A 17,041-nucleotide genomic window follows, 5' to 3' on the forward strand; every position below is an offset into this window, starting at 1 on the left:
TGTGTTGATTAGATAGTGCAGGTTGACCATTAGTTTCCAGCTCCCTTCTCCCCATCCTAGCCCCCAGTGTAGAGTGCTTTCATTGAGTCAGAAGTTAGGCCGGGCATGGTAACCCAAATTCAGTTTTCAGGGATTCTGGTTCATCTTTCTTGTTCAGAAGCCCATTAACTTGCAAATAAGTCAGTCGACGATTTAGCCCCGTAAATGAGATTCTTTTCTTTATGCACATCCAGGAAATGAAATTTAAAAGCCAGGTGATCAAAACCAGGAAATCTTTGCACAGAAAGTTAGCAGATCGGGTTGGGATGATTCTTCCCTTAGAAAATGGACTGTTCGATAAAGGAACAAACCTATAGATAGTAAAATTAGCGTAAATACAGAACTGCTGGCCGTTGTGTTCTGAACACAGATGCTGATTTTTCAGCTTATTTCCATGAGACCTTATGAAGATCAAAAGGACGATGTTTAGGGCGGAGGGGAGATTGTCCTTAGTGCAGCCTGGATGATGCCGCCGCGATTGGCCGTAGCCATTGTGTGTTAGCGGAATTCATCAGGGCTGTACCTGGAAGTCCTACCACGTCGTTTTTGTTTTTTGTTTTTGTTTTTGTTTCGTTTTTAACTGAAGAAACCAACAAGTAAGGGAGCGATAGTTCTGCTGAAGAGCACTGTAGGAGGCTCAGCGTTTTGTGTTTGTTTCCCTAATTCTCTGGTATTTTCTATCTGTCTGGCAGAGATCTTGTACAACCAGATAAACCTGCAAGTCCCAAGTTTATAGTGACGCTGGATGGTGTCCCCAGCCCCCCAGGATACATGTCAGATCAAGAGGAGGACATGTGCTTTGAAGGAATGAAACCAGTAAACCAAACTGCAGCCGCGAGCAAGGGACTCAGAGGTCTCCTCCACCCACAGCAGTTGCAGTTGATGAGCAGGCAGCTTGATGACCCAAATGGTAGCTTTGCAAATGGTGTGTTGAGAGCTCAGATTTTCCCTTTCCAGGGTGCTGGCATTGTGAAGGAAATCTGGGGCTTGTCTCTCTACCTTGAATGCATATTGGTTGGAGGCCTTGCTTTTATTTGTAATCCAGTAGTGGCCTAGTCTCTTCTCTCAGACAAAATACTAGTTCAATTTGAGACTGTCCTGTGTGTGTGTCTGGTAGTGGGCTATTACACCAGGGCCACAGTGGAGCTTGGCCGTGAGAGGCAAAGTCTCTCTCAGCTGTGCTCGCGAAAGGGTGAACCATCCCTCTTTCTACCCGGTGCGCTTTTTTTTCCCTGTAGAAACTGTACCTGTTACTTTCCCTTTGTAACAGCAGTAGTCTCTCCTGTAGTTAACTTGACAGAAAAATGAAGTAGGATGTTGATGCTATTTTTTACCTCAATGAAATTCCCTTGAAAGGAGTTTCTCACCTACTCTGTCAAGATACTTCCTGGAGGTTTAGCAAAAACCTTATGTTTAAGTTAATATCAAAGCATAGTATTTAGAAGTGAAATGAACAGTGCTGGTAACAGTACGCTTTCAGGCAGATGAACCTCTATCACTCACGGTTCTTCTCTCGCTGGATCCAGTGGCGAGTGCATGCACTGCCGAACGCTGTCATTGGTGACAGAGAATGGTAGTCGTGTTCCTCCTGTCTTCTGAAATTTGTAGAAACACCTTCATTGGTAGGGGAGACAATTACTGAAACGTAAAATGAATAGCATCAAAGTAAAAACAGTAATGGGTTTTGATATTCTTCCAAGTTAATCCTTTTCTTGGCAGAGACATGAAGATGTATTAAATCTCTTTTTCAGTCGATAAAAATATAATAGCCTTTAGGGGGAGATGATGAGTGAGGGAGGACGTAACTACTGTTGAAGAGAATGCTTTTTCTGCCGAGTCAATAAATGTAATGTCATGGCTTTGATTAGTGGAGGGAGTCGAAAGTCTGACCCTATCAAAAGAAAGAAAAAATTTTTAATGGTACCAAGGTGGTTAAGAACTACCGTAGTCCTGCAGTACAGATTTCTTGACCTTGTGTATTTTGTCTAAAAATGAGAGAAAAATTGGTAGCTTATGTACATTAGGGTCTAATTTTGTTTAAATGTAGATGTCCACATGAGGCTTTACTGATGTGTATGTCATAGCAGTGACGCTCTAAATAATATGTTAGTCAAACTTCTTGCCTAGGTTTCACAAGTGCCATGGCCATTATGGAGACAGCTGTGATGAGCGGTGAGCCTCCTTTACCGCTGCTTTGATCTGGGACTCAAGTGTTTCACTGCTGCTCAAGGATGAATCTTTGTAGTAGTTAGAACTGAAGTGAGGCCTCAAAGAGAGGCTCTGGTCTTTCTTGCTCTCCCCACTCTAAGCAGGGAGTTTGAAACTTTTGTGATTTCTTTTGCTGGCTTTTGTCCAGTGTTTCAAGGATGCTGTCAACCGCAGTCCCCCTCTGCCCCTAGCCATTAAATGGCAGCACAGATTTTATGGCTTGCAATAAAAAGTGAATTTGTCTAATCTTAAACAGGAAAAGTTTTAACGGATCATGAAGTAAGTGTTGGGGAAAACCAGAGTCGTGACCTCTGTATATGTGACTTAACGTTTCCATTAGATCATGTTTCCTTGTAAAGTATTTAACTTCTTTAATACAGCCCATGAGTATCTACTGCATTTTCCAGCCACTCTGCTCTTGGGTATTCTTCAATTGACCTGGGCCAAATTGACTTCATTTGGCCTGGGTTCTCACGTATATACCATAGTGTAAAGTATGTTTTTTCAGGAGGAGGGTAAGACGCGTTCTCTGCAGACAGGAGGCTAGAAACACTTGAAATTGGAGAAAACTGCTCTTTCCAGCCATACGAGATTTTATTTGAGACTTAAGGATACCTTTCTTGTTTTTAATGTTTTCTTTATTTTCGAGAGTATGAACAGGGAGGGACAGAGAGAAGGGGGAACTGAAGATCTGAAGCAGGCTCTGCGCTGACGACAGCAAACCCGTTGTGGGCCTCGAACTCACAAACCGTGAGATCATGACCTGAGCCCGTGTCCGACACTCAGCCAACTGAGCCACCCAAGTGCCCCCAGACTAAGGATACCTTTATATACTGGTGGCTTTTACCACCTCTAAAGTAGCATGGGAAACTATATATTAGGCATAGTTTTACAGTAGCTCTTTGACGGTCCTTCTCTGGGCTCCAGGACTGGTTTTGTGTGCCTTGTTCTCCTGTAATGAAGACTGAGATTGGGTCACTGGGTCATTAAATTCTAGTATCATAGGATACTAGCTGCTGCGCTGTTCGGGTTTGACTGGTTGCCTCTTTGGCATTTTTGTTTCATTCAATCTAAAACTCTAAGGATGACATTATATTCTTTTTGCATAAATGAGGGAACTGAAGTTGTACTAGGTAAGACTTGCCACAAGTGTCTGGCTCAGCTAAGTTACAGAGCCACATTTGAACTGCCTGACCTCGGACAAGAGGACTAGAGCAATGTGGTTGAAGTGGTGTTTGCTTTCATAAATGAGAATGTGAACCATAACATGTAACATCCATCCATGAGGCTTTGAGGCTTTTTTTTTTTTTTTTTTAAAGCTAGGGTGTGTTGGGCTGGGAGTTGGCAGGTTATTACGGCCTTTAGGTATAATTTTATTTGGCTATTCTGTGTTTTAAATGTGTGTTAGTTGCCAGCGTTTAAAATTTATGTCACATAAAAAGGTTTTTGGTTTTCTGAATCAGGAGATAATCTGGCAACACGGGGCTCACTTTCCCACACCCTAGTGATTGACATGGTCATTGGACATGATCTCGCAAGGGATGGCAGGGAGCCCCGTGGATGGCACAAGCACTTGCTCTCCAGGCTGCTTTTCCCCACCTTTGTTTCCTTCACACCAAGGCTTTCTGCCACCATGCATCTCACACCCAGCCAGGCTCACTGTCAGTGGTCTGTGAGGCCCCCGTGGGTAATGGCATTTGTGACCCATTTTAGTCCAAAAACTTCTCCTCACGTTGATGTGAGTTTCTTATTAACTGGACTTAGAACTAACTGCGTATATACCTCGGTGAGTGGGAAGATTTCCGTGTTTGAACTACACCTGGTCTTGTCTGAATGTGAGAATTTGTTCACATTCTCTATCACTTTGTGTTTCCAGTTTTCATTTGATTGGCTCCCTACTTGACGTTCTTCCCTCTCTTTCCCATTTAATTTGGCTCTGAAATAATACTGGGAATTGGGGTTTGGGGGTACTTAGCACCCCTGAGTACTTTGCTCTTCGTGGTGAGAACTTCAGCCTACTTCCCGGTGACCTTATATAGCAGGCTGTCATCTGTGTTAACCAGATTATCGGACTCGTTTCTTTTCTGACTCTGCACCTAGAGGAATGTAAGTTTGAGCCTGGGTTTTGAGGGAAATGTACTAAAGGTGCTGTGTACTGAATTGATCATAATTAATGAGATACTTTTAATTCTTTTCCTGGTTCTAGCTGAGATGAGTGAACTGAGTGTGGCCCAGAAACCAGAAAAACTTCTGGAGCGTTGCAAGTACTGGCCTGCCTGTAAAAATGGGGATGAGTGTGCTTACCATCATCCTGTTTCACCTTGCAAGTGAGTAGCAGCAAGCTGATGGCTGATTTTCAGGGTTAATTCTAGATCTTAGAGCTTATTCTGGTTTTTTTCTTTCCTGTGGACAAGTTTGACCTTTGTAACTAACTGCAGTAACACTTAACCATTGCCCTCCCAGAATAGCATACGTGTGTGTGTGTTTGGCAGAGTAGAGAGATGGGGGAGAAGTCTTCTGCACGTTAAAGAGATAGGTATGTAAGTGCCCTGGTTTGTACGCATTGTGTACATACACCGCTATTAAGACATTGGAGAAAAAAATAGTCACAGGCAATGATAAAACATTTTGGACTTGGGTATAATTTTTCCTTAGAAGTTGGCTGATTCAGTGTCATGAGCTTTGAGAGATGGCTTTTAGATTAAAACAAAAAAATTTTTTTTTGGCCCTAGAGGTGGAATCTCTCCATGTAATTTTTTTTTAACTTTAATTTTAATTTATTTTAGAGAGACACTGCAAGTGGGGGAGAGGGGCAGAGGAAGAGAGAGAATCCTAAGCAGGCTCCACATTTATCACCAAGCCCAACACAGGGCTCAATCCCACGACCCTGGTATCATGACCTGCACCGAAATCAAGCATTGGATGCTCAACTGAGCCACCCAGACGCTCCTCCGTGTTTTAACTTCTTTAAGGAAATTTTGATGGGAGAATGATATGGATGTCCATAGAGGGAGACCAGAGAAGGAGTCTGTTTTGTGTAGCAATGCCTTGCACATATATTGTGCCCAGTATATTGAGTTTATTCATAAAAGATTGTAGACATGGATCTGACAGAGTATGTGGTGTGAATTCTTACCATAAGAAACTGTTTTGTCTTTCATGGTGGTGGCTTGCTTGAGTCGAAAATCTGTTATTACCCTCGGCTTTCGGATAAACTTCTATGTTCTGTTTTGAAATCTGCGCTCACTTAAAAGTTGAGTTTCCCATAGAGCCTGGCAGGCTCAGTTGGAAGAGCAGTGTGACTGTTGATTTCGGGGTTGTGAGTTCAAGCCGCATGTTGGGTGTAGAGTTTACTTCAAAAAATTGAGTTTCCCTTTTTTCTATTCTGTGTTTCTCAAAACAAGTAGTGATGGGGTATAAGGAGTCTCTCTACAAAAAAACTGATCATGCGTTGAGAAAAGTAAATGTGACTGTTTTTGTTTTATAGAGCCTTCCCCAATTGTAAATTTGCTGAGAAGTGTTTGTTTGTTCATCCAAATTGTAAATATGATGCAAAATGTACTAAACCAGATTGTCCCTTCACTCATATGAGTAGAAGAATTCCAGTACTGCCTCTAAAACCAGGTATGTGACCCTGTGCACTACTACATTTAGGTGGAAGATGACATTTGTGATTTTATATGAGTTTATTTTTAGGAACTATTGTGCCAGAATCACTTAACCAGTCTTTAAAGAGCAAGTGTGTCTGTCCAGTAGCATTCCGAAGTATTTTCTCTAATGGATATATAAATCACTTTTGAGAAAGAGGGAGAGAGAGAATCCCAAGCAGGCTCTGCTGTCGGTGTAGATCCTGCCAGGGGGCTCGATCCCATGAACCATGAGATCATGATCTGAGCTCAAGTCAAGAGCTGGACAACGCTTGAGCCCCACCTCAATTTTTTTTTTTTTTTACATTTATTTTTGAGAGAGCACAAGTGGGGGAGGGGCAGAGAGAGAATGAGACACAGAATCCGAAGCAGGCTTCAGGCACTGAGCTGTCAGCCCAGAGCCCAACACAGGGCTCAAACTCAGGAACGGTGAGGTCATGATCCGAGCCGAAGTCGGACGCTTAACCCACTGAGCCACCCAGGCACCCCAGCCCCACCTCATTTTAATTTTATAACTGTTGCCATAAAAACATCAGTAGACTGCATGACAGATTATTTTGCCAAATTTGATCAGTCTTTGTTCTTATCTTTGTCAGCAGTTACAACACCAGCACCACCTTCTAGTAGTCAGCTGTGCCGTTATTTCCCTGCTTGTAAGAAAATGGAATGTCCCTTCTATCATCCAAAAGTAAGAATTTTCATTTTCCCAAAAATGATTCAGTGATAACTCTTAATTCTGAGACCTGCAAGATCACTAGCAAATTGAATGTCTTGGGTATCCACGGTCCCCCCCACCCACACTCCCTGGATCCTCATTTTTGTTAAGGTCATGATTTAAATTCTTTCTTGGCTGTCGGGTGAGCCACTGTTTGGCTCCTTAGGACAAGTGGTCTGAAACTAATGTCAGTATTGTGAGCTCTCAGAGTGAAGCTCCCCTTTGCTTAGTTTCCATTCTTCTCTGCCCCGAAGCCTATGGGTGTGTTTTTCTCCCACTCGTGTCAGAAACTGCAATGATGAAATTGGTGGTGCCACTTAATACCATCCAAACTTGTCCTGACGGTTTTCACTCTGTGTGCTAAAGATCGATGTATCTCCACCTGTTTAGTTGCTCAGGGTGAAATGATCTCTCTGAAATTGAACCCTGAAGGCCATTGTGAAAGACTTTCACTTCCCCCAACTGCATTTGGGCCATAAATGAGGGTGTCCAGTGAAGGATGGATACTGTAAGGGATGTTGGGTCAGATGTGCAGGGTGATTAGAAGTTTTTATCATATGCCGGATAACTTACTGTTACTCTTTGACTAGGATTTTGTGTCTTGGGGGAGGGAGGTTCATTTTTCAAGGTTTCCGTATTAAAATATTATTAGACTATATGTCTCTCTCAAATTGCCTTTTTTAACAAATGTTGAAACTCTGTATTTAGCACTGCAGATTTAACACTCAGTGTACCAGACCTGACTGCACATTTTATCATCCCACCATCACTGTACCGCCACGACATGCCTTGAAATGGATTCGACCTCAAACCAGGTAAAGATTAGAAATCTACAGATTTGGGAGAAATCACTTTGATTTTTTTTCTCTGCTGTTTCATTACACAGGGTCTTTTGGAAATTGTTTTACCAGTGGTTGCTTATTCACTTAGGTAATCTCCAGCTGAGATTTGCCTTCTGAATATATACTGCTTACAAATCTAACATCCGTTTTGTTAGCATTATTTCACAGAGTTTTATTGTGGCCTGTGAAATTAAATACATGTCATTACCTTATACAATTGAATTTTTTTGTAAAACAATCTGGTACTTACATTGTAAATCTGTCGAACAGATGTTCATTGTGTGAAAATCATCTTAATAACTAGGTGTGTGTGTATATGTATATATGGATGTAAGGCATTAATTAAAAATTTTTTGTTTATTCAGTGAATGACAGTGCTACTTGGGAGAAGATTGTGGAGTTTGAAAGTTTCCATCTACTGATGAAAGATACTCTGCAGAACTTGTCAAACCTTTGAAACTTGGAATATATATTGCTTTCATAATATGAAGTTTATTGCCTATCTGAAGTGTCTAATTTTTCTAGTTTGTAAGTTTATTAAGTGGTTTTAACATTGGGTGTTTTTTGTTTGTTTTGACTGTGAAAAGACAGTTTAAAGGAAAAGCTCAATTCCATTAAAACCTTTGAGGCTTGTTTGTACACTGCAATTTCAGTCTCAGCATTTACAGTGTGGTGATATTGTCAGTGCTGATAATCCACTCCGGGGCTATGATGTTGATACATGTTCAGTAAGAGGAGCATTCTAACTCTCAAGTTGGATTGCACTCCTTTTCCCAAGGGTTATCCACTGTGAAAACAGGAGTGGCCAGAAGTGTGGAGGCAGCTGAAAAAAGTCATTCAATCCTTTTTAATTTCAAGCGAATTTAGTTTGAAAAGCATGGCTTTTGGGCTTGAGTGATGCTTTGGTGAATGGTTCCCAAATAGCTGGTACCTTACCAGTGTCCAGGAAAGCCAGCTGCGATGGCAAGTGCAAAACAACAGGAACAGTTCCTTCAAATGCTTTACTGTTAACATACACTTTTTAAATAAATATTTTGGGAATGCATTTTATCACAAAATTATACAAATTTTTTTTTACAGTTCTATATACAGAAGGTATCAGAAAACAGACTTTAAACTCACAAGATTATACATGTATTTTCACATTCTGAAAAATAACATTTTCAGAAATCCACAGAAAATTTTTTCAATGTAAAAATTAGATTTAAATAGTATATTTTCAATGACTAATTACAGAAATCAGATGGGTAAACTGCAAAGTAGGACTAAACTTTTGGACTATTGAATCAACACCCAGTTTTCTGTGTGTGGTTTTTAAAATAGTTAAGGCAAGAAGTGTCAGATGCTTTAGAATTAAATAACGGATCACTGATTTTAAAGACTTGATGTACAGCAGTTTTTAAAAAATAAAAAAGCTAAAAGTTGGTTGGAACAGAGTGAACTAATGCAAAAGAGATAAAGACCCAAACATTCTCAGGACCAAATTAAACTAACTTAAAAGTTCATTAGTTACATACCCAAGGGATAATAAAACAGCATGTGTAAAAAGTCCATGTTTAAGAGCATGAAACCAGCAGTCTGTTTTGAGGCCATTGCTTTTCCAGGGGTAGAAGAAAGAACCAATTATTAAACCATTTGTAAGTTGCACTTCGCTGTGCTGATTGGTAGGGAAAGACAGAGCCCTCACGTAGTTAGGCTGGGGTGAAATGACCATTCTGCTTCAGTCTAAAAAGTTGACTCCTCTGAATTTAAGGCATTTGTTCATTCCAGTGCTACTTAAGATTGAGCTTTATGTCTTTGCAGAAGAAATTTAAGTTGTATCTCTAGAAATTTTAAGACTTTTAGTAACATCATTTATAAATGGCATATAGTTGCATTTTCCTAATTTCACTACAAAGAACATAAACGGGAAACGGCCTAAGTGATTTGGTTCAACCATCTCACAAGTCAGTGACGTGCTAAAAGCAGGGTTTTTTTTGCCATTTAATAAACACTGCCTGGGAACACATTTAAGAGTTTGTTACCTTCAGCTGCTCTGGTTTACAGGCAAGCTGAGGTTGACTCTAATCTGTTGGATAACTTGGTCTAACGTGAACCACCATGAAAAAGAACCACCAGAAGGAAAGGAACACCTGTGGCCGGTGGTGTGCAGCGAGTGGCACGAGCGTGCACGGTGTGCTTTGGCGTGTGTTTATACACAGAAACAGGACCAAACGTGCCAGGACTCTCAAGTTACAAATTCGGGAGCTTAGTCAAATACTGCACATAAAAGTAAATCTCTGGGTTAAAAAAATAACACAGGGCAGAATCTTCATAACCTACCACGGTTACTCACCTTCCCTTAGCTGATGGCTGGTACAAACAAGGTGGTTGTGGGGTAACTACTTAAAATCCACAGTTTGAGTCCTGAAGCTGACAGCAGGGATTAAGGCTAGCTTAGTAGGCTGGCCGCTGGAACAAAAACGCAGTGGAAGCATTTTTGTGCTCTATGCCTTATACTTTGTTACGGTTATTACTAGAGTTTGTACCTGTGCCGTGAAATGGGATTTCTCTTTAGCCAAAAGCTAACAAATCTGGCTCAGAAGGAAAGTTTGAAAGTGCAACAGGCTCAAAAACGGGAAGGGAGAGGGTGGTTCAGGGAAATTAATTTATTGAGCCCCTTTATAATATACATGATAGAAATTTAATATTAGCATATTCGAAAATTTGGCTCAATTTAGGAGAATCCATTGATGTGACTATGAGCTTATGTTTCGAGCTTAATCATGCCTTAACCAGTCCTTCAGACAACAGCTACAATTCAGAGCTTTAAAACTGACCATGTTCAATCACCGGTTAGGCTTTCTGTGATAGGATTCAGCTATTTCTGTTTTTAGTATTTCCAAGGTGTTGGGCATACAAAATCGAGCTCAGGCCAAACTGAGATTTCCAGAACCTGAAGGGGTCTATTATGCTACAAAGATAATTAACACATTAAAATAAAAATTCATATGACCAGTTGAGCATTTTAAACTTATTCACACTTAGAAAAATATATTTTTAAATAGCAATCTACATAATCTCCAATCTTCAGGAAACTACAGACAGGCTAAACAGCAAATTCCTGAACGGCAAGTACTGATCTTTGGCAGCATTGAGGTGAATAGGGATAAAGATCTAACAGTTCAGCCCTAATCCACCAAAAAGGAATTTTAATAGACAAGTGTTACAAGTGGACCTGTATTCATTCCTTCTGGAAGTCAGCCTATGGGGTGGCATACAGCTAATTAGTAAATTTTTTAAATAGAAAAAAGCTATAAAAACTTCCAAGAGCTACTAAATTGTTTAACTTTGTAAATGTGACCTTGAACATTTCAGTGTACATGTTAAACAGGTGTTTCTACTAGACTACATCTTTAAATATTCAGTATGCTCTCCCGGTTAACTACTACTGCTCTCTAAACCTTTAACCTGTACACCACTGGAAAGGACTGTTCAGCATACTACTTTCTCACTGATGAAGCTATAATCATGTTCTAGTTTTTCAGCTAGAGAGAGGACTTGTGAACATTAAAGGATCGACAGCTCAACCATGAAAATGTAGTGCTCATATACTACTAACTTTGGATTTGTTCCTGAATTTAAAACTGTCAGGAGAAAAGTGTCCTTTATAAAAAGAGGTTTATTGATGCTTAAGTAGCATTATCTTCTCCGGTAAAGCTTGTGTGTGTTTCCTTAGGGAAAATAATTGTTCACCTTTTAAAAGCTGTGATTCTTTAGGGTGATGGTGTGTTTTCTTTCCTTATGTAAACACGAGGAAAAAAATAAGTCATTAAATAATGAACCTTAAAAATAAACTAGAAATTCTAAAGAAAAACCGTTTGCTTAAAAAGATGAAAACTATGCAAGTTGGGTTTTTAAGGTCTTGCTTTGTTGTTGTTTTTTGAGAAGCGCGGTCCTGTCAACCTCCCCAGCAGGTCTGCCAAGTCTGCACCCTCCCCCCAAACGGGGCTGGCTTTCACCAAGTGTTTTTTCCATCCTTCCTTGAAATGTAACCGTCTGGCAGTGTGTGGATTATGGACAGTTCTCCCAGTGCACACAGCAAGTATCTTGAACTTATCTGTCTTCTACTTTGATGACTCTGGGCATTATCCCTGTTACAATCCTAAATTAGCACCACTTGCCCATGCAGGGTTTGGTTCTGTTTGCCTTTTTTTTTTTTTTTTTTTTCCTCGTCTGTAATTCTGGTCTCTCAAGGCTGTTAGTTTATACAGTCTTCTCAGCATCCGTATCTTTTAGTGAGGCATATGTACACATTTCCAGACAAATAAACTGCAATAAAAAAAATGCAGTGAGTTCATTATATTTCTAGATTTTCAGTTTTTTAATGAGCTTTCAAATCATGACATGTATAAAAATTCTCATTAATTCATTTTATGTTGTATTTTCGTAGTACGTGACTCCACAGAACCAGCTACCCAGTTATATAGTGATATTAGATCTCTTCATAAAACTAAAGATAGTCTGTTCTTCTCTGGCTAGGAAAGTTACCAACCTGCAGTCATCACCTCCTGCACTGACGACATGCCGATCACCACTGGTAAATCGAATATTGGTCACGTGAGGTGAATGACCCAAGAACCTTTTGTGCTTTGCCTGAAAAAACGAAAAAGAAAGCTTAGGATGTGTGAGGCACGTGAAAATCAAAGGTTCCTGTCTGGAACCCCGTCTCCATCACGGGCTGCAGAGAGTAGGCTCTTCAGACCACATGCAGCGTTATTAGATGCTTTTTTACAAGCACCTGGGTGGCTCAGTCAGTTAAGCGTCCAGCTCGTGATTACGACTCAGGTCATGATCTCACAGTTCATGAGACTGAGCACCCTATCGGGCTCTGTCCTAACAGTGTGGAGCCTGCTTGGGGTTCTCAATCTCTCCCTCTCTCTCTCTGCCCCTCCCCTGCTTGAGTACTTTCTCAAAATAAATAAACATTGCTTTTTCTGAGTTAGTAATGGATCTGCACCTTAACAGACCAGGCATTTTGAGCAGTCAGATGTCTCCAGGCACTCTGAAAATTTTCCTTTGAGGAAGAGAATTTGAAACTTGGAAATAGATTAAAGGTTTAATAAAAGTCTAATAATCACAGCTCTATTAGGATAGTTTGCAAAGATGGTGTTACTTGGGCACGGGGAGATAATTTCTAAAAGCTTTTATTTTTCGTTTTGAAAAAACCTTAGGAACGAAAATTAAGTGTTTCTAAACCAGGAGACTAACATGTTTAGCTATTAAATTATGGAAGAAGTACTAACGATCAGATGTCTAAACTAGAAAACTACATCAAAAACAAAACCAAACACAAACTTACAAATTTTTCAGGACATGGGAAGTCAAATAACTTAACCATCCCAAAGTCATCTCCTGTTACAAGGCTGATTCCTGAATGAGATACGCAGGCACAGTTGACATTGGCTTTCTCAGCATGTCTGGACCAGATTCCCAGAACTTCATCTCCTAGAATACTAGAGGGAAGGAATAAAGAAAATGTACGATAGCAAACACGGATGTACTACACTGAAAAAGGCTTTTGGTAATTAATTTCTACTTAATTATGTTCTTTAAAATTAATAAAGATGCTTATGCTACAGGAATTTAAAAAGATGGATACTCATGGTTATCTGTTACACAGCAAATTTGTAGGATTTCATTTCTAACAGCTGCAAGATTGCATTCCTTTAGGTAGAGAAATGATAGGATTGCTTAACAGTACCCAGTATGCGTTTTTATTGCTGGTTACTAAACCTAATATGTGAAGGAAAATATCAGGGTATCTTCAAAGGCTTTTAACCTTGATAAAGCATGAGAATATGTCCAGTCACAAGGAGTCCCAGCATGAGCCTATCATTCTTCTCTTAGGAAGAACTCAGGAAACAGTAACAAACTTAGAACTTGACCACTGTTTCCTAGTGGAATGGCTCTAACTGTTCAGAAGCAGGATTTTCCAGTTTACCTAGTCCATGTGGCCCAAGTAATTCTGTCCATGGTGGCCTGATCCAGAACAGGTTTTCCTGAAGGCACTTCATAGACATGTCGTTTATAGCAACCAGTGGAGACCTTTCAGCGTATTAAAATGGGACAAGAATTCCATTAATGCGAGAGACACATCAGAAGGCTAGAGTATACTAGCAAAGCGTGCTATTTCATTTACATTTCCAACGTTAAGAACATTAATGATGACAACAAAAATCTGTCAGAAGAAGACGGAGAAAAGATCTGAGAAGAACAGGATATTAAAGAATGCAGAAACAGTGAAGAGTGAACAAAGGCAAGAGTTCAGAAGCTCTGGAACTCGGGAGTTTTTTCAGGAAGCTCTCGCCCAATGTGGGGCTCGAATTCACGGCCCTGAGATCAAGAATCCCATGCTCTGCTGACTGAGCCAGCTAGGTGCCCCTCTGAAACTCAGGAGTTTTAAATGCATCCACTTAACAATGTAAAAACAGCTACTGTGAACTGGATGTAGGACACAGGTACTGTACCTGGAGATATCTGCTATCTGCAGAGAAGTCCATTTGAATGACAAAGCTGGGAATGTCTCTGCAGTAACTGATTCTGTTAAGGGTGGGGCCCAATGTTAGGTCATAAAAGTCCACCGAGTTCTCACTAGAACCCACTGCCAGAAACCGGGAATCTGGACTAAATCTGGAGAGGTAATAAAATATGTGAAAGATACATCAGCACACATGAAATCATAAATATTTAAGACCAGTAACTTCCATTCTACCTCAAAAACAAGTATGTGTGTGATCTGGCCTCAAGCAGATTTACCTGGTGGACACAACTGATTGTGTGTATGGAGATTCTATTTGTGTTATGTGGAACAAAATTTACATGTTATTTCAAGTGCCAATTCCCTTAAAAGTGTAGGTTTTGAAAAAGCCACTAACAATTACATAATTACTAAGTTACATAGTTCGCCAAATTCACCAAGATAGGTTTCTTTCATCTGGAATCATGGTATCTTAACAGCAAAGGACACAGACCTGCTTAAGTCCCCTCAGGTTATCTGGTGAAGGAACACTATTTGAAGCTTGGAAGAAGTTACTTGAAGACAAGTATATGCCTAGTGATCATGGGAAATGATCTGGGACAATGCAGGTTCTTGAGGGGAATGGGGGACCTATAAGAAGTTTATATAGTGAAGTCCTGAGGACGGTTTCATTTGTAAAAGGGTTTTACGGTGAAGGGTGCAAGCAGATTCAGTAATCCGTCTTGATCACACAGAGGCACTTGGTAAGTGGTAGCCACTGTCCACATAAGCTTAAGCACTGGAATATAAAGGTTCAAGAAAAAGTTTAAAGTTTAATTAATTCAGATTCTGGGGTATAGATGTTTGATGGGTGTTAAACAAGTAACTACGCAGTTGAGAGTTGGGGTTGCAGCTTTAGTTTCCAGGCTGACGTCTACAGGACAGATGGCTCTCTTCGGTACAGCAGAAGATCATTCTTGGCAGGATGAGCTTGCTGGACCTGTCCAGTGTGACGCTTCATCGTCAAGCGTTCCCTGAGTACGTGCTCTTATAAGGCACTGTGGTTGATGCCACTAGATTAATAATTCGGCAAGAAGCACACAAACAGCCATATTTCAGCATACAAGTGATGATGTGATAAAATGCTATAGGCACTAATGAGGACCTGTTTTCAAATGCAACCCGGGTCATTTAAGAATACATATACTAGAAGTTCTATTCCATTTGTTGACTAACCTGATATCATGGATTGAACATCGTCTATCTCTCTTCTTTCCCCATATTTTTAGGGAGCTCACCAGTAAAATAATAAATTCTCCATTTTTCATTCCGATAGCCACCATATCCCCTTCAGGGCTATAACACACGGTCCGAGCAGCATGTCCCAAGTTCACTTTGTTTAACATCTTCTGCATAAGAACCAAAAGAGCCAGAGAAAACTACATTAAGTACTTACAAAGTAAACCAGTTCCTTTTCAACATAATTCTCAAATAGTTCTCAAATTGTGCTAACAATTTGGGACTTACACTCTCCTTAGAAATTGTAACTTAAAACAAAAAAAGCCAAATACTGTTTGTACCTACTTTATCAGCAATATCCCAGAGTCTCACTGTCCCATCTTCTGCGGCAGAAAGGAAAAAATCCCTGGAGGGATGTGTCACTAGTCCCCATATGGGCCCATCCACATGACCATTAACTAAAATATTGCAGGCTGCATTTTTCTCTCCAACTTCGATGATCTCCGCACTCCTTGTCCCAACTAGGATCTTGCCCTGAAACACAAGGGGATTGATATATTTATCGTAATTACAGCAATGTCTTTTAATAACTTAAGGACCCTACTGACCTTTCAGAGAACTTTTTGCTTTGAACTAACATAGTAGCAAGCCCATCATTAGCTCATGAGGTTTTTCTTTGACTAGAGGCGCATCTGCAAGAGCCCTGAGTCTGCCAAAAAACAGAACTATTCTCTAAGACAGAGCCCTGACTTTGACTATATTTTAATCTGACGATCTCCAAAGAGGTGCAAGTGCGCTGGAATACAGGAAGAAAGTATTACATTTTAGTTAAAAAGTATACATAGCAGTGTCTGGGTGGCTCGGTCAGTTGAGCGTCTGACTTCGACTCAGGTCATGATCTCCTTGCTCGTGAGTCTGAGACCCGTGTCGGGCTCTCTGCTGACAGCTGGAGCCTGCTTCGATTCTGTGTCTCCCTCTCTCTCTGCCCCTCCCCTGTTCATGTCTCGCTTGCTCTCCAAACTAAACCTCAAAAAACAAAAAAGAAGTATAAATAAAAGCCTAATTAATACATGGACTGAAGATAATACATGTATATAATTTATAAATACACTTATTGCCAGTGCATGCATGGTCCAAATTTTTTATAGGAATGAATGTTTTAAAAAAAGGGTGGCTGGGTAGAGCATATGACTCTTGATGTTGGGGGTTTTGAGTTTGAGCCCCATGCATGGCGGGGGGTTGAGTACTTATAAAATTAAGGTGCCTGGGGGGCTCAGTCAGTTGAGTGTCTGCCTTTGGCTCAGGTCATGATATATTTCATGAGTTCAAGCTTCACCTCGGACTCTGTGCTGTCAGTGTGGAGCCCAGTTTGGATCCTCTGTCTCCCCCTCTCTCTTCCCTCCCCATTCTTGCGCTCTCTCTCTCTCTCTCTCTCAAAAATAATGAGCATTGGGGCACCTAGGTGGCTCAGTCGGTTAAGTATCAGACTTCGGCTCGGGTCACGATCTCACAGTTCGTGGGTTCGGGCCCCACTTTGGGCTCTGTGCTGACAGCTCAAGGCCTGGAGCCTGCTTTGGATTCTGTCTCCCTCTCTGCCCCTCCCATGCTCGTGCTGTCTCTCTCCCACTCAAAAATAAACATGAAAAAAATGTTTTAATTAAAAAAAATGTACATTTAAAAATAAAATTTAACAAAATTTTGCTGTAATCAAAATTGATTCAACTGGCAAGAAATTTCACTTCTGCCCACCACGGTTGAATTAGTAGATTCAAGAAAACATGGAGGTTTAAATACTGTGTTGAGACCGGGGAGTAGCTTCTCATCTTAAGCGTGGCCCGGAGGCAGAAGGCAC

General features: G+C 40.6%; 2 protein-coding genes across 14 annotated transcripts in view; one reads left to right on the top strand and one right to left on the bottom strand.

Annotated features, from left to right (window-relative positions):
* ZC3H14 (zinc finger CCCH-type containing 14) overlaps positions 1 to 8,883 on the top strand; it is a 48,792-nt gene extending 39,909 nt beyond the window's left edge. For 2 of the 5 annotated variants that reach the window (XM_040477962.1, XM_040477963.1), the window contains 5 exons: positions 4,454 to 4,574; positions 5,735 to 5,871; positions 6,494 to 6,582; positions 7,318 to 7,424; positions 7,817 to 8,883. In XM_040477962.1, coding sequence (XP_040333896.1) covers positions 4,454 to 4,574; positions 5,735 to 5,871; positions 6,494 to 6,582; positions 7,318 to 7,424; positions 7,817 to 7,823 — 461 coding nt within the window. In that variant the 3' untranslated portion in view covers positions 7,824 to 8,883. Of the gene's footprint in view, positions 1 to 731; positions 965 to 4,453; positions 4,575 to 5,734; positions 5,872 to 6,490; positions 6,583 to 7,317; positions 7,425 to 7,816 lie in introns of all 5 variants that reach the window. The other 3 variants (XM_040477960.1, XM_040477959.1, XM_040477961.1) reach the window with 3 other exon arrangements.
* Positions 8,884 to 9,421: 538 nt separating this feature from the next.
* The window catches only part of EML5 (EMAP like 5), a 181,420-nt gene continuing 173,800 nt past the window's right edge, over positions 9,422 to 17,041 (bottom strand). For 8 of the 9 annotated variants that reach the window (XM_040477952.1, XM_040477951.1, XM_040477950.1 and 5 more), the window contains 7 exons: positions 15,535 to 15,723; positions 15,187 to 15,359; positions 13,961 to 14,123; positions 13,435 to 13,538; positions 12,793 to 12,946; positions 11,986 to 12,086; positions 9,422 to 11,762 (listed from right to left, as the gene is read on the bottom strand). In XM_040477952.1, coding sequence (XP_040333886.1) covers positions 11,726 to 11,762; positions 11,986 to 12,086; positions 12,793 to 12,946; positions 13,435 to 13,538; positions 13,961 to 14,123; positions 15,187 to 15,359; positions 15,535 to 15,723 — 921 coding nt within the window. In that variant the 3' untranslated portion in view covers positions 9,422 to 11,725. Of the gene's footprint in view, positions 11,763 to 11,985; positions 12,087 to 12,792; positions 12,947 to 13,434; positions 13,539 to 13,960; positions 14,124 to 15,186; positions 15,360 to 15,530; positions 15,724 to 17,041 lie in introns of those variants that run through there. The other variant, XM_040477954.1, reaches the window with a different exon arrangement.

The sequence above is a fragment of the Herpailurus yagouaroundi genome, unplaced genomic scaffold (assembly GCF_014898765.1).
Source record: "Herpailurus yagouaroundi ecotype Mexico unplaced genomic scaffold, PumYag 141, whole genome shotgun sequence".
In the NCBI taxonomy this organism is placed as follows: Eukaryota; Metazoa; Chordata; class Mammalia; order Carnivora; family Felidae; genus Herpailurus; species Herpailurus yagouaroundi.